Source organism: Lissotriton helveticus, chromosome 1_1 (genome assembly GCF_964261635.1).
Source record: "Lissotriton helveticus chromosome 1_1, aLisHel1.1, whole genome shotgun sequence".
In the NCBI taxonomy this organism is placed as follows: domain Eukaryota; kingdom Metazoa; phylum Chordata; class Amphibia; order Caudata; family Salamandridae; genus Lissotriton; species Lissotriton helveticus.
Genome location: NC_136057.1, coordinates 675,116,147 through 675,131,820, shown reverse-complemented (window position 1 = coordinate 675,131,820; position 15,674 = coordinate 675,116,147). Strand labels below are relative to the sequence as shown.

Here is a 15,674-nt window from a genome sequence, read left to right as displayed (position 1 = left end):
TGTTAATCTCTTGGCTTGCTTCTTATTTAATGACTTGACTTCCTTTTCTTGTGTTTGTACCCCTCTTGGCACATAGCTTCTTTACGATCTTTTTTATTTGCTGACTTTTACCGTTCCCCTGCTCATGTTTAGGAAACAACTTATTTCATCTTCATTCACCAGTCCATGAGAGTGCATATGTTTTCTAGCTATCTTCCTCTTGTGCTGGTTACCCACCGCAAATACCCGCCCACCACCACTATGTTGCTCTCCATGCCGCCTAGCTTTTTTGTCAAACAAGTAACGGATACATTTTACTGGAGTATGCCTGAAGAGCATGGAAGGTGCACCAAATGGTTTCCTTGTGGATGATGGCAATGCCTCTTCTGTTTTTGTTGGTCCAGTCATGGTGTGTAATCTTGTAGCCATTGGACGTTGCAGTGGAGATTTCGAGGAGAGGTTTTGCAGGGTCTCTGTAATGAAGATAACATCGGGGTGAGGGTGGTGTTAGAGTCCGAGATTTCGGAGGCATGGTTGCAAAATGATTGGGCTTTGAGCAGGAGGCAGTGGTTATGCCATGGCTCGCTGTGAGGGAGGGAGGTCCTGAGTTGCAGGCGAAGTGGCAGCAGGTAAACAGTCCTACCGTAGATCGGAGAGATGCGATGCAGCTATTTTTGTGGCATCTGAGGTCCAAGGCGTGGCGCTCTCATTATTTTTTGCACATTGTTTAGACAATGAATGAACAATATATATATCTGTAGGTCAATAATGTTTTGCATTACTTCTTGTTAAATAGTCGCAGGTTTGCAGTGGTTTTCCAGTAAAAACATTTATTTGAATTATGATTATTTGAACTGCGGAAAGCCTATGACTGGTGTAATAAAACATTATTTGTTTCATCTTCCTTTTTGATATGCAGACCTCCAACATCAGTGACTGGGGCAACAGGGGTTGATATAGGGATGATTACATTCGTTTTCGAGACTGTGTGCTCTGCAGATTGCGTTTTATACTTTATGGTGGTAAGTTATTTATTCGTTGGTGATGTGTTTTCTGTAAGAGATTTTGATAAATGTATGTTCATGAAAACCTAAACACTAAACAAAGCCTGATCCGTATATGATGGATTCGTCGTCACATAATGGATAGTGGGGTTAGTGGCATCAAACAGCCACGCACAAAAAACATTAATCCAACAACCCTGAACAAAAACATTACATCAGCAACAAATCATCAACACCTCACAGCAGCACAACACATAATTAAACACAAAGCAAGACACAATAACACAACAAGAAAGAATTAAAATGATTTAGCAACAACTCCAGAGCAACAAAACTAAGCATGAATGCAAAAGCAAAATTCGACAGCAGCATATTCCCATAACACAGTAACACCAAACGATAACGACTTCTATCCCCCTCTAACATGACCACTCATTCCCTTCAATTACTTCTATTTGCCACTCTAAACATTCCTACATCGTGCACAGTGCACCGCTAATTTTACATTTTAGGGCTTCGTAAATGAAAGAGTAGGTCATAATGTGGATATAAAACTCAAGGCAATGTATATCAACGTAATTTCCTTTTTTGAATTTTAATAAAGTTTGACCCTCTTTGGTGAATATATGCGATACTTTAAAACTAAAATATGCATTAAACTTGGTGGATTCTTCACAGTTTTGGGCAGATTTCCTGAGTGGAGGGAGAGGTGAAGTTGCATATAGCAGTTTCAAAAGGTGCATTTCCAATTCAGATTTCTATAGACACGTTTGCTCGAGCACACAGCAAAGGCCACCGAATACATTTATGTCAAGCTTAGGGAAAGGTTATTCTTTGGTCATCTTAGTTTCTAGATATGGTTTGATGTAATCTCTTGGGCAATTTCTTGGTATTAAAAAAAAAAAAGTAAAGTCACAAATGCTGAATTATCTTCTTGTTGGTGTTCGTGAATTGGTTGCCGAACCAACATTTAATTGAAGAATCACATCTGAAAAGGACGTGTGGCAATTTTTCTTTGCCTGCCCTTGTAACTTAGGGTAAGGGATACTTCCAAGTTATGCTAAAAAAATGTTTTTAAAGGGTATGTTGGCGGGTGGGGGGTAGTCAATTTTTCTACTAACATGTTTGGACCCCTCAGTTGTATGTGGCCAGAGAATCCCCTCCTTTCACGATCCAGAAACCCCCCCAGCTCACAACTTCACCTATCTAGAACCTAGAGTGGAGGGGTAATTATCAGCTCCCATCATTGTGGAGTAAGTCTAGATGTTGTTTACTTTTTTGGATCATATTCACAAATTTGTACATGTGGGTATTTTGTAGTCTTCAGATGTGTTAATGATCCTGTCCCACAAACGGGGTGTTATCTGTGCCACTTTATCATCTATGGAGTTCTACCACTGCAAAGAAAAAGGTAGGATGCTGGACCAAGATTAAAATAGTCTTGGTGGATTGAGAATTGCTACACAAAGCAAACATTTGAAAACTTGTTCAAACGAGTATTTTTTGTGAATGAAAATATCCCAGTTATTGTTTGAAAGAGTAACACTCTAACCGAAAACTAAAACAGATTGTTGGGCTGATTGTAGGCAATCCACTTTAGAAATAGAATCTTTAGAACAGTGTATAGAAGACTCGGTGCCTAACAAACTGCTTTCTTCGCTAAAAAGTCTCCGTTATGGATAAAATGCGATCAGTTTCCATTGACTGATTCACAGCATGAGCATAAGTATTTGAATTGCAAAGGTATTTTAACACTAAAATGTTAACTTTCGTATTGAAACGACATCCACATTAATCCGTGCTATGTAATTAACATTTGGTGCTCTGCTAGACATTAGGAAGCGAGACTCTTTATGGTTGCTTTTTAAGTTCAGGTTTATTCTGCTGATAGAATGTGTCTGCTATCCCATTTTATGGGACAGCATTTATAACTGATCAGAAATAATGATCAGAAAATAAGTTTCCACCGGAGTTGTATTGGAGTTAACGCCAAAGTTGAATTCAGAAACTTTAAATTTCTGTGGTCGATGTAGTTCTGTTTATTTAGTTTGCAATAAATTGTCTCCACTTTTCTCAAAAAATAGCTTTATTACTATAGTTTTTGTCTGAAATTGTACAACTTTATTGTGCTAGAGATGCACCTGTCTAGTTACAGGTTTGCTCTGGGCTAACTCTCCTCCCCTAGCATGAGACGATCATCCGTTTTTACACTACAATGGAGTTCGATATTCAAATGTAGCAGAACAGGAGCATTAGAAACATGTTTCTTCACATAACAGAAGTGCCTGATCAGCATATTTTGACAATACAAATGTAACTCTTTTACGAACAAAGCTACTAATAGGAGAATTGATGAGTGAATAGTCGTCAAAAATTGGCACAGCCTAGGAAAGTTTGCTCAAACTTCCCAGATATCGGGGTAGGCCACTTGGGTATTGCTGACACCTTTCTCTCACTCATTCGGAGGCCTTGTAGATTGGTAGAGTGGTTAAAGAAATTCATAATTCGGGGTCAGTGGGCCCTTCATATCGATAGATCCACTCCTGAACAGATGAGCGAGGCTCGAGACTAAACAGGAGTTCCTAGTGCAGCAACCAGTGAGTAAATATGCAGACCATGGAGTGATTTCTGCTATGGTGCAAATCAGGAGTGAACAAGAGCATAGTGTGCACCATTACACTAACCATGGTCACTACCAACCTGCAGATGTATGGTGCTCTGTCTGCTATTGGTGGTCTCATGTTCTGAAGTACGGCTTTGTTGTGATATGCTGCAACATTGTCATTCTAAGTGCTCTGATGTGGCTCAAAGGTGACAGAGTATCATAGCTCTGCCCAAAAAAAAAAAGCATAATCTCTTCCGTGTTAGTACCGTATCCGTCTTCAAGTACTCCTTCAGCTGCTTAAACCTTTTAGTTGATCCTCCTCTTTTTTTCTGCTCCTCTTCATTTCCTTGCCTGTCTTTCCTCATCTTTCTTGACACGCTCCACCTTTCTTTTACTCTTCTGGTCTTTCACTCTCTTCCTCTTTTTCTCTTCTCTCTCTTTTTCTTTATCACCCCTCCCAGAAGTACACACAGACCCATACCACAGATGGACACGGGGGCATAAAAAGAAACTCCGAGGTTGCTGGCTTTTAAACATAACAGGAACTGGTGCAGAGCAAGATGGGCTCTCTCACCCCTCTGCGCCCCCTTGTCACTGCACCACTGGCAGCCATGCACCTGGTTGGCGAAGCAAGCTGTCAAGATAAGCTAATGTGGAAATCTGGATCCAGCATGAGCGATGGTAGTGTCTATGCTTTGCCAAAAGCACAGTACATTCTACACTATTTTTTTTTTTTTTTTTTTTTAAAACCTTTATTGTTCACCAATGGTATACAGTTACGGGCCCACAACCAATCTGGCCGGCCTCGAAAATAAGTCCTTGCACGTAAAACAACCATAAGAAATCTCAGCAGTCCCCAAAGACAAAGACAGCAAGTATCCCAAATCTCACGTAAGGGGAATGCGACCACCGAGTGAAGGAGTAAATAAGGTTCATTTTCTAAATTATGAAACAAGAAGGATCAGAGACCATACAGTCCATCGAGAAACATAGAGTGGGCAATGTACACAGCAGGATGTCGACAAAGCAAAAGAGTCATAATCGGGATAGCGGCACAAGATTATATTGGGCAGGATAAAAAGCAGACAATCAAATTTCGTACATAGCATTACCCACCCCATACACGTAGGACAACCTCAAGAATGTGAATATGGACACAAAAAGAGAAACGGCAAATGGTACAACACCCAGCCTCCATACTGACCCAAGATAAGAAGAAAAAAGGATAAGAAGAACTGAGAAAAGAAGAGAGAAGAAAGAAAGGTCCATAGAAACTAAAAAGGACAAAACAAAACCCCTCCCCCCAACCCCCCACCCCGCACGCATGTAGAGGCTACGGCCCGCCCCCCCCTTAACAGTGTGCCTGTCGCCCAAAAAAGAGTACCCGAAATATAGAGAGAGAAAAGAGAAAGGAAGAAAAGGAAGAAAAGTTATATATAACAAACTGGAGGAGGGTCGATCATGCACACAGGCTCCCGGTCTCCCCGGCCATGTATTTATCCTCTACCCCAAAAGCCACAGTAAGCAACAATAATCGAGTAATATAATAAGAATGGGGAGAATCATCATGCACTGCGCCAAAAAGTATATCACAGGAGCGCGCCAAACCGCTCCTCCGCCAGCCACACAAATGTCAATCGATAAAGAAACCCACCTAGCCCTGGCCTGATCTTATAAGTCCCCCGAGGCATGCCCGCCGAATAAGTCCCGTCTCAGCCGATCTAGGAGAGCAGAGTGTCCACACATGGTAGAAGAGCAACATGGGAATACAAAATGGACGTCGCCGACCACCAACAGAGTCCTCTTCACTTACGACCCTCACCCCCAGGTCCATCTCATGACTCGTAGTCCATAGCAAGAATACAAGGGCGAGGAAAAAGGAAGCAGTCACAGGAGCCAACCGTTGCTGAAACAGTGTCTGGGCCATTAGCGGCGTTACGATAGACGAGGCCACCATCCCCTGCCGGGAAAGGAATCCTTCAGGATAGTAGAGGGATACGGACATCTGTTCACAAGTACCAACCCAGTCTAGGGTCTTCCGGTCTCCACCGCACCCATGTGCAACCACAGTACTCCCTTCAAAAACAGTAAAGGGCCAGCCCTCACGCACCGGAGAGCCATCCGACCGCAATCGCCCCGGTGTGAGCGTAATATCATCAAGCTTCTTCCCCAACGCTTGAAAACCAACCTTCCAAACGGACTGTAAGTCATCGAGAGCAGACAGAATATCACCGCAAGATACCGTGGGCTGTGCCTCTCTCATCACAGCACCACTCGGTAACTCGCAGTCCCAAGCACAGTGTGTGTCGAGAGGCAGGTTGATGTGCTGCATCTCGTTCAGGCAGCCATTACGCGGGTCCATCTTGTAGGGAGAGTGAAGGTAGGACAGGGACGAGTCCGGCTCGGATAGACAACAATCCGACTCTCGGGGGCCTGCAAAACACACATCCAAGGAGCGGTATACAGTGATGGTCATCCCCAGTCCGAGTCAGCGCTCGCAGCAAATTCGGGAGCGTCCCATGAACACCGGGCAGAATCGAAGACGGAGCGGGCACAGCGCACCCTCAGCGCTCCTCAGGCAGACAGTATTTCCAGCAAGCCACCACCTCGAGGATGCAATCCGGCCGCGTCGTGTAGCAACCAGAGCTCCTGCCATAAATTTTTCCCCTCGGCATTCACAGCGTCCGGCGGACCGACTCCGCCCAGGCCCGGCTGGCCGTTGTTGACAAGCTAACACCCGGCCATGTTTCGCGGCCGAGGTCGCGGCTTCAGTGTCGCTGGGGCCGCAAATCTGTCTTGCGGATATCTCCGGTTAGAAGGCCGGCAGAGGCTGCGGGATTGCGCGAGCGATGTCGGCGCATATTCACCGTCACCCCGCTGCAGTTCAATGTCAGGATCGTGAACAGAATGTCGGTGCGGGGCTCGGAGGCTTGAGGAGCTGGGAGCCTACACTTCCAGTCCGATCGCCATCTTGGCTCCTCCCTCAACCCCATTCTACACTATTATTGTCAATTTTGTGGAGAATTGCAATGGGTCTGAAGAAAGAGGAATGAGGTGAGAGAAACCAAGACATTGTGTATCATTGCTCCTATTTGCAAAGCTGGGGTTTAGTCTGACCTCCAGGCACACTGATAGCTCAAAGCTAAAGGTGCTCTTTCTCATGATTATATGGATATCTCATTTAAGATAATGTCTACTACACCCTGTTGACATTCTCTGTTATTTCCAATCTTTATTATAATTAGAAACCCCAAATTTCTACAGAACTGATATACATTTAAGTTGGATATAATAACTATGAAACTCATTCAGGGTTACAACGCTAAAAAGAGCTAAGATCAGTACTTGGAAACAAGTGCTCTAAAGTCCATAATTCTAATAGAATAGTTCTTCTGAAAACAAATAAGTGCTATAGAGTTCGTAATCGTAAAGGATGGCTCTTTGTGAAAACAAGTGAAAGTCTATACTCTCGCATGATACTTCTTTGGCACCAGATTGTCTTTTTCTCATTTCATAGAAGAACAAATGACAGCATTCCATCAACAAGGCCTGTTTGCAGCAACTAGATAACACAATAGCCTAGCAAGGACACTATGGACCGCAAGGCATCATCAGCAACTCTGTGGTGAGAGCATTGTGAGATGTACTCCTTCTTGCCTTTACTCCGGTGTTTTATGAAGTGGGTCCTTCTGAGACACTAGTCATTTGTCCAAGCATCGCTCCCCCATCTTCTGCACCTTTCTATCCTACTCTGCTTGTGAAGACATACACATTCAAACTCCTTAGCGTGGTGAGTCAAACAGCACAAGATGGTAAGTGCTTCCTGTGTGCATCCTGACACAGACCATGTGATTTCGTCAGGGCCGGACTGACTACTGGGCAGTTTGGAATGCTGCCGAGCTGGGGGCTGATTTCACTGCAGTGGGGGCTGATTTTGTTCATGGAGACCTGCGTGTGCTTTGAAATAATTAAAGCAAAACGAATTTCGTTTAGCACACGCAGGTCTACATGAACGAAATCAGCCCCCAGCTCGGCAGCATTCCAAACTGCCCAGTAGCCAGTCCGGCCCTGGATTTTGTTGATTGCAGGGTAGGCAACCGCAAAATCCTTTTGTTAATCTTGCCCTACTTACTTTTGAATGTCATGGGTATTAGATCATAAGTAAATGGTAATTATTTTCCAATGGGATGGGCTTATGAGCATTCAACAGAACCCCAAAGACATTGCAGACTGGTATGCCAAATTGTTCTGCCACACTCCAATACAGTTGTGGCCAAATAAATGTGCCTGTCACAAAAATACTGTGGCACAAACAGCACTGTGTAGCAAGCTAAAGCTGAAAACAGATGTCTGATGCCAGAATAATAAAATTGGACTCTATGGAACCATCCTGAAATGTTTCTTCTCAGTATGAAATACATTCTGCTGGAGAGATCTGCTAATGTGGCTCCCTCCACCCTCCTCGCAATTTATCATAAACTTGGAGGAGGGCGGAGGGGGGCTACAGTAGCATGTATTTCACACTGATCTCGGAGCATGAGGCTGGTGTAGAGTGTAATGCCCCAAGTCCTGCGAGAGCAGAACTCTGAGTCATGGCCCGGAAGTGCTCACATAAATGTATCACCTTCTGGCCAGGTGTGTCCAGAGGTAGTAAATAAATGGGCGGAGATCGCTCTTGGTCTTCCTACCCACACCAACCAACACGTGTGGTCTGAGTTAGTTGGTCCTACTGACTGTAGGCCTGTCGGCAGCCCTAATCCATTGAGCCGCGATGGATGTCGCAACACTGGTGACGAGGGTGGGCACTGCCCAACATCACTGCATTTCTAGACTACTGCGGGCGTGGTCTAGCGCTGGACAAATTGAGCGTGCTCCTCACCTGCCGGCACGCCTCCTGCACGGTGCTCCGACCGCCACCCCTGCACCGTTTTAAAAAGCGTACCTGCTGGCTCCCTCGGTGCAGAAATCGCTGCACAATGGGCCCTTCGACAGCTGATCCCCATATGGCGACCGCACAGAGGTCGGCATAAGTACAGCGGCTATGCCCACGTGACCGAGCACTCGGCCAGCATTTAATACTGAGTAACACAAAACCAGACAGGCCCTGGGGAACAGTGTTGCAACACCGAGCAAGAAACACAGCCTGTCAACCAACCACAAACAAGCGTCTGGCCACAGTCTTGGGAGAAATCAACCTTACAACAGCAGAAAGGAGACCAGACCCCCCTTGCAAAACAGGGAACACAGGCACATTGAAATCTGACAGACAACACACAGCAAGCATGCCCACACCAGGACACGCCACCCGCTCAGCATGCTGGCCTCCCGCCCATACAACCGGCCACACAGCACACACAAATGAATGCCCTACCACCCTTCAGCGAGCTGGTAGATCCTGCCACTGCCTCCCCAAGGTGGAAGATCTGGATTGGCCACCTGAATAATTTTTTCACAGCAACGCGAGAGACGGATGACACCATAAAAAGTTCCCTGTTATTACATTTTGCGGGTGAAGAAATATACAAATCTATTTGCGCACCTGCTGATCCTGGGGGCTGCCAATCATTATAATGCTGCCATCAGGGCTCTTGACGCACACTTCGACCCACAATTAAACCCATACTATGAAAGATTCAAACTTTGACAAGCCCGCCAAAGGGAAGGAGAGTCTATGGACGCATTTCATGCAAGTCTGAGGGAACTAGCCAGCACGTGCATGGCTGACGATCAGAACAAAGAACAAGACACTTCAGACCCTCATCTTCCACCAACCCAACATCCCGCTGGAAGACATCCTCTTCATGGCGCGAACGCATGACTTATCAGACGGGAGGGTGACAGATCTAGATATTGCCATTTCCCAGCAACCAGAGAAGCTAGTTGCTATTAAAACCGAACGAGCAGATGCACTTTGGGCACAAGGCAGAGGGAACAGAGGAAAACAACATACGAAGATCACTCCAGGATCACAGTGTGGATACTGCCGCCGAGATGAGCACCCTCTAGAGGAATGTGCCCAGCACAAGGGCGAACGTGTTCAACATGTGGCACCCCCCAACTATTTTGCCATTGCATGCAGAGGTGGACCAAGAAGCAGGGGAACAAGAGGAAGAAGACCACCACCATTGAGGTCAGTGAGGCATTTATCTCTCGAAGACTCGAGAACTCCAGGTCGGCCAAAACACAACAATGGCAACGGGACCACCTGGAAGACTATTCCACTGAGGAAGAAAATGTGTGCTATCATTCGCCAGTGACCTAAAATGCAGGCGGTGCTTCAACCCACGTCCGTCATGGACATTGCAGGATCCTGTGTAACGGCTCTCATTGATACCAGCACATCTGTTAACATGATGGGCAACCAGCAGTACAAACAATTAATACCATGACCCCAGTTAACTCCATCTCACAACAAAATACTTACATGTGGGAGCCAAACACCGCTATCCCTCAAAGGCAGAATGACTGTCCGAGTAAAGTCCACAGACCAAGAGATTACCATGACACCATGACACTCCACATGGTTGACAGAGAACTTGACATCCTGGTAAGGAGTCACACTGCAGAAGATCTTGGCATAGTCACCTTCGCCCGCACAGTCAAGGCACTACAGACTGAAGAAATTCTTGAGATGTTCCCACATCTCTAGACCGGACTAGGATGCATGAAGAGACCACCAGTCAAGTTAGACATTCACAGAGCAATAAAACCTGTTGGTTCTCCAAGTTAGACTTGAACGCAGGGTATCACCAACTGAAGTTAGCCAAAGAAAGGCGGTATATAACAACCTTCTCAACTGCTATTGGACTGCGCCGATATAAACGGCTAAACTTTGGGATATCGTCAGCTGCTAAATATTCCATGATGCTGTCCGGGAAGTCTTGTTCGGTCTCCAAAGAGTACTAAATGTCAGTGATGACATTCTGATCTATTCCTCAACCATTGATGAACATCACCAGCACCTTCGCGCAACCCTACAGTGGCTGTCAGACCACAGCATAGCACTGCATAAAGACAAGCGTCTGTTCTTTCAGAATTCTATTGAATTCTTTGGATATGTCATCAGTCAAGACGGAATCCAAGTGGATCCGCAGAAAATCACATGCCATACGCTAAGCACCTGCGCCCTGGCCATATTCTGTGGGCGGTTCATATCCAACCTAGCACCCATAGCTGAACCCTTGCAAGCCGTCACCAAGAAAGAGGCAGCATGGTGGTGGAGTCAAGAAGAAGAGGAAGCTTTTCAGAAAGTCAATGAGACTGCTCAGCAAGACCACAATGGCTTACTTCGACGCAACACGAGCACATGAGCTGCTGGTCGACGCAAGCCCAGTAGGCCTCAGGGCCGTCCTCACGCAGGAAGTGGAGCCAGGCAATTGGGCGCCCCCTTGCATTTGGAAGTAAAGCTCTCATGGCCACACAGGCGGGGTACTCACAAATCGAACGTGAGGTGCTGGCAAATAAATGGGCATGCAACCACTTCCATCTCCACGTCAGCGGGCACCCATTTCGGGAAGTCTCAGACAATCAACCACTCATCCCACTCTTCCGCAGTACCGCCCCGCATCCACCACCGAGGATCGAGAGATGGACGATACAACTGCAGCACTACCACATGGATCTGGTGTATCGCCCAGGGGCAAAGCATCCAGCAGATTTCCTCTCTCGGCACCAGCCAGACCCACGAAAGGAGCACGCTGACAGCGAAATGAAAATGGAGGAATATGTTGGCATGGTGTCACAAGGAGCGCACCCCCACACCCTTACCACTGAAGGTATCAAAGCAGCAACCAGAGACAAACCCAGTTCTCACCAAAGTGATAGGATCGATACACAAAGGATCATGGGACAACTTCCTATGGGATGCCAATGGCTGGTGCGAATCCAATAAGTCATGCCTCGGGAAGTAGTGGAGAGTGTGAGACGAGTTGAGCACTTCAGAGGAAGGCCTAGTGCTATGGTGATCCCGAATCGTGATCCCACTAAGCCTCCAGGAAAGAGTAACCGCACTAGCCCATGAGGGCCCCCAAGGGACAGTGCGGATGAAGTCACGCATGCAAGAGAAGGTGTGGTTTCCAGGCTAGAAGCAGCTGTAGACACCCTGGTACAAAACTGTCACCCTCGCCAGCTCACGAGTAGCCAAGAACCACCAGTACCAATAATTATGGAAGAACCCGCCTCTACACCTTGGTCGATTTTGAGAGTTTCCCAGATGGGAGAGTGACAGCAGTAATCATTGACCGCTACTCCGGTGGTTGAAGTATTAAACTCCACGTCATTCTCACACATTGCACCGTTGCTAGAAAAGACTTTCGCACTGTTTGGCCTACAATACAAGTTAAAAACAGACAGTTGCCCTCCCCCCCTATTTCAAGGAGGCGAGTTCAAAGACTTGTTCGCATCACTGAGCATACATCACCACCAAATTACCCAGCAATGGTCACAAGCAAACCGGGAAGCGGAACACTTTAAGTGCACACTAAACAAAATCCTACGCTTTGCAACATCAGAGTGAACCGACCCGGAAGTAGCCTTGCAGGATCATTGCAGCACCTCGCATTGTATGACCCAAAGGTCCCCGTGGTCCTTGATGCCTGCTGGGCACCAGGGTGATACTATCACAGTGTCTGAAACCCGGGCTCCACCCCCTTATGAGCCAGCTGATGCTCAGTCACGACAAGCCCAAAACAATGAACGGGCCACCTGTAAGAGGAGTGCCAAACCATGGGTCACCGCCCCCGGGAGTTCCGTGCTGATCCGGAGCCACCATCCAGGTGGGAAATTCAGAACGACCAATGAGCAAGGGACCTGGACAGTACTACGAGTAAATGGAACCACCATCATTGCCAAGCGTGGAACGGAAGTGGTCACTAGGAACATATCATGGTTCTATAAAATCAATCAACAAGAGCAGGAACCAACCGTTTCCGGAGACAACGAAGCAGGAAGACCCTGGATTGAGGAAAACGTATCTATCCACCCGCCAGAACTGAGGGCAAGTAGAAGTATCAAACCATCCTCATCCATGTCCAAAGGGCACAGGGACATGCCTGGGATGCCCCTGCTGGACTCTGGCATGAGGTGCCAACTCAACCCCGGGGCCTACAACCTCAAACTGAACCCAACACCCAGCCAAAGACTTAGAGACTTTCCTTGTTGAACTTCTTGTTAAAAAATTGAGTTTTGATACCGATTTGGGAAGGGATGTAATGACCTGAGTCCCAAGAGAGCCGAACATGGAGTCATAGCCCGGAAGGGCTCAGATACAATGTATCACCTTCTGGCCAGGTGTGGGCAGAGGTAATAAATAAATGGGCGGAGATCGCTCATGGTCTTCCGGCCCACACGAACCAACACATGTGGTCTGAGTTTCTTGGTCCTCCCGGTTGGAGGCCTGTCGGATGGCCCTAATCCATTGAGCCGCAATGGACGTCGCAACAGAATGGAGGAGAGGTCAGGGGCTAGAATAGATGATGGGATGGTAGGAAATTGTAAACAGCATGGAGAGAGGCTTGCTGCAAAAGGGCAGCAGTAGAGGGAGAGGTGAGAAGCATTAAAAATACAGAAATGTTGGAAGCCGCTGAGTGGGGGGTAATTTTGAGCTTCTGGTAGGCCAGCTCTGCCTCTAGGAAACTTGTATTGTTGTCACAGTCCAGACACAGGAGGAGATAGAATGAAAACTTCTCTCTCCTGCCCACCTGCCTTTTACTCATCTTGCGCGACAGCACACCGTCACTAAAAGTAGGGTTTTAAAAAGAATTTGTAGGAACTTTTGTAAAGTTCACTGAATTTTTACAAAAGTCTCAGTTTACCATTTTCTTCCCAAATCACGAAACCTCAAAACAAAATTCTGGAGTTTCAAATTAAAGAGTTTCTATCTACAGTTTTGGGATTTTCTATCTGTCTTTAGAAACTGAAATTCACGGGGTCTTTGAGGAAGACATGACAGGGACTTAATGAATATATGTTTTAGCAGCGCATTTAGGAGGAACTCCACTCCCATACGTAAAACTTAATTTGTTTTGAATGTAAATACCTTTTGAGCTGGTGAAATTCTGATATAATTTCTACAGTGGCTGGGCAGGTGTCTGACAGGCCAGATTTCAAAGAGCAGCCAGTCTCCAGGTGAACAGTGACATATTGAGAGTTGTGCGTATTTATGTTCAACTCAAAAGCACGTTTTTAGTCTGGTGCAGTCTGATGCCTGGCTTGTTTCAGTGCCATGGATGTAGTCCTTGTAAATTCAATGAAAACTTATTTTTTATTATGCCACGACATTTACCACACAAAAGTTTTTCTCCTAAATTAATTTAAGGAAATGGTTGCTCTTTTACATTTGCCCCCCAGCAGCTGAAACAATCAATGACCCTGAGCCTAAAATTAGTTTTCAATAGTAGCATGATGATTTTCCTGGCAGGAGTTGTCTCAAAAGTAATTGACTTTGGTGGCTAACTCTGTCTGGATCACATGTCCCCTGTCAACATTCCCTGCAGGCCCATAGGAGCACGCCAGTCCTGTTGGGAGAAGTCTTCCTTTCCTTCATATGATGAAGAAAGTAGCGTTACTGAAGCATTAGGGAGGCTCGTGCAGACAACTGAGCTCCCTCCATGCTCATGAATCACGTCCTTTCTTGAAAATGGTCATTCCTACAGGGTCACCCTCAAACTGTTTGCCTTCCTCGTCCCCCTTTTGCTGAATTCGTTTTTGTTGGCATTAGGAGCCCTTTACCACTGCTAATCAGTGCTATGGTGCATGTGCCCTCTGATAAAAACATATTAGCATTGGCTTATCCACAATTGGCATATTTGATTTACTTATAAGTTCCTTGTAAAGTACACTACATGTGCCTAGAACCAATAAAGTAAATGCTACTAGTGTGCCTGCAGCACTGATTGTGCTACCCACTTAAGTAACCGTTTAAACATTTCTCCGGCCTGCCACTGCCATGTTAACCTTGGCAAGTTAACCCTCTTGTTAGACCCAAGCCTTCCTTTTTATAAATATGTCACCCCTAAGCTAGCCCCTGGACAGCCCATGGGCAGGGTATGGTGTATTTAAAAAGAATAGTGCAGGTTAACTTTTACATGTTCTGGTGGTAAAAAACTCTTAAGTTTTTTCACTACTGCAAGACCTCTCTCCCCATAAGATAATATTGGGATTAGCTTATTACATTTTATAAGTGTAATTTCCAATTGGGACGAGATTGGATCCCCAAGGTTGGTGTCTCTGGAATCACAATTTAAAATAAAAATTCATGGGGATGTTAGATTTTAAAATTGTAATTCTGAAAATGCCACTATTAGAAAGTTGCCATCTCCTTACTTTAGCCATTTGGTGCCTTCAGCCTTTCTCTGAATACATGTCTGGGGTTGGTGACAGCAGGGATTTGTGCATTCCTTCAAGAGAGCCACACGCAAAGGGAACTTAGGTTTGACTAATAGGTCTTCCACATCCTGATGGGCCATCCTGGGCAGGATGGGAGGGAGGAGCTGACACTTACACCTGAATAGGCTGTGTCCTTCCCCACACAAAGGGCTGCATACCTCCCTGTAGTGAGCCTGGAGGAATGCCAGGGATTCTGTGCACATCAAAGGCCTCTCTTTAAAGTCTCCCCCACTTTAAAGGCACAACTTGGTTTATGTACTGGATCTCATACGCCACCAACGCAGTACACTTCTGAACCTATGGATACTCTGCAAGGAAGAATGAATGCTGGGCTGCTAAAATGGCTATCACTTTGTTGGACTCCTGTTCTGCTGTGCTGACCTGCTGCCTTCCGTGACAGTGAGTAAAAAGGAGTGGACCTGCATCTCTCCAACCCATAACAAAAGTGAGTCCAAAGGCTTGCTGGGTTGTCTCCCCTTAGAAGTCTAAAATGAAAAACCGGTATGTGTAAAGCTCGAACAGTTACCCCTAAGGGTGTCAGGGTACTGGGGGTCATCAGGAAGATTAAACGAGCTATTGCCCAGAGTCACATGGTACTGGGCTAACCTGCCGCTGTTGCTGGGAATTGAACTGTGAGCCCCGGTTTTCAGGAGTCGGCCGCCCTGGCCTCTGCGCCACACCTCTTCCACTCAAGGACATCA

At 46.1% G+C, this 15,674-nt stretch overlaps 1 protein-coding gene across 1 annotated transcript in view; it reads left to right on the top strand.

The window, feature by feature from the left end:
* ELAPOR2 (endosome-lysosome associated apoptosis and autophagy regulator family member 2) overlaps positions 1–15,674 on the top strand; it is a 550,871-nt gene that overhangs the window by 373,958 nt on the left and 161,239 nt on the right. The window contains exon 12 of the mRNA XM_078674189.1: positions 899–1,001. Coding sequence (XP_078530315.1) covers positions 899–1,001 — 103 coding nt within the window. The remainder of the gene's footprint in view (positions 1–898; positions 1,002–15,674) is intronic.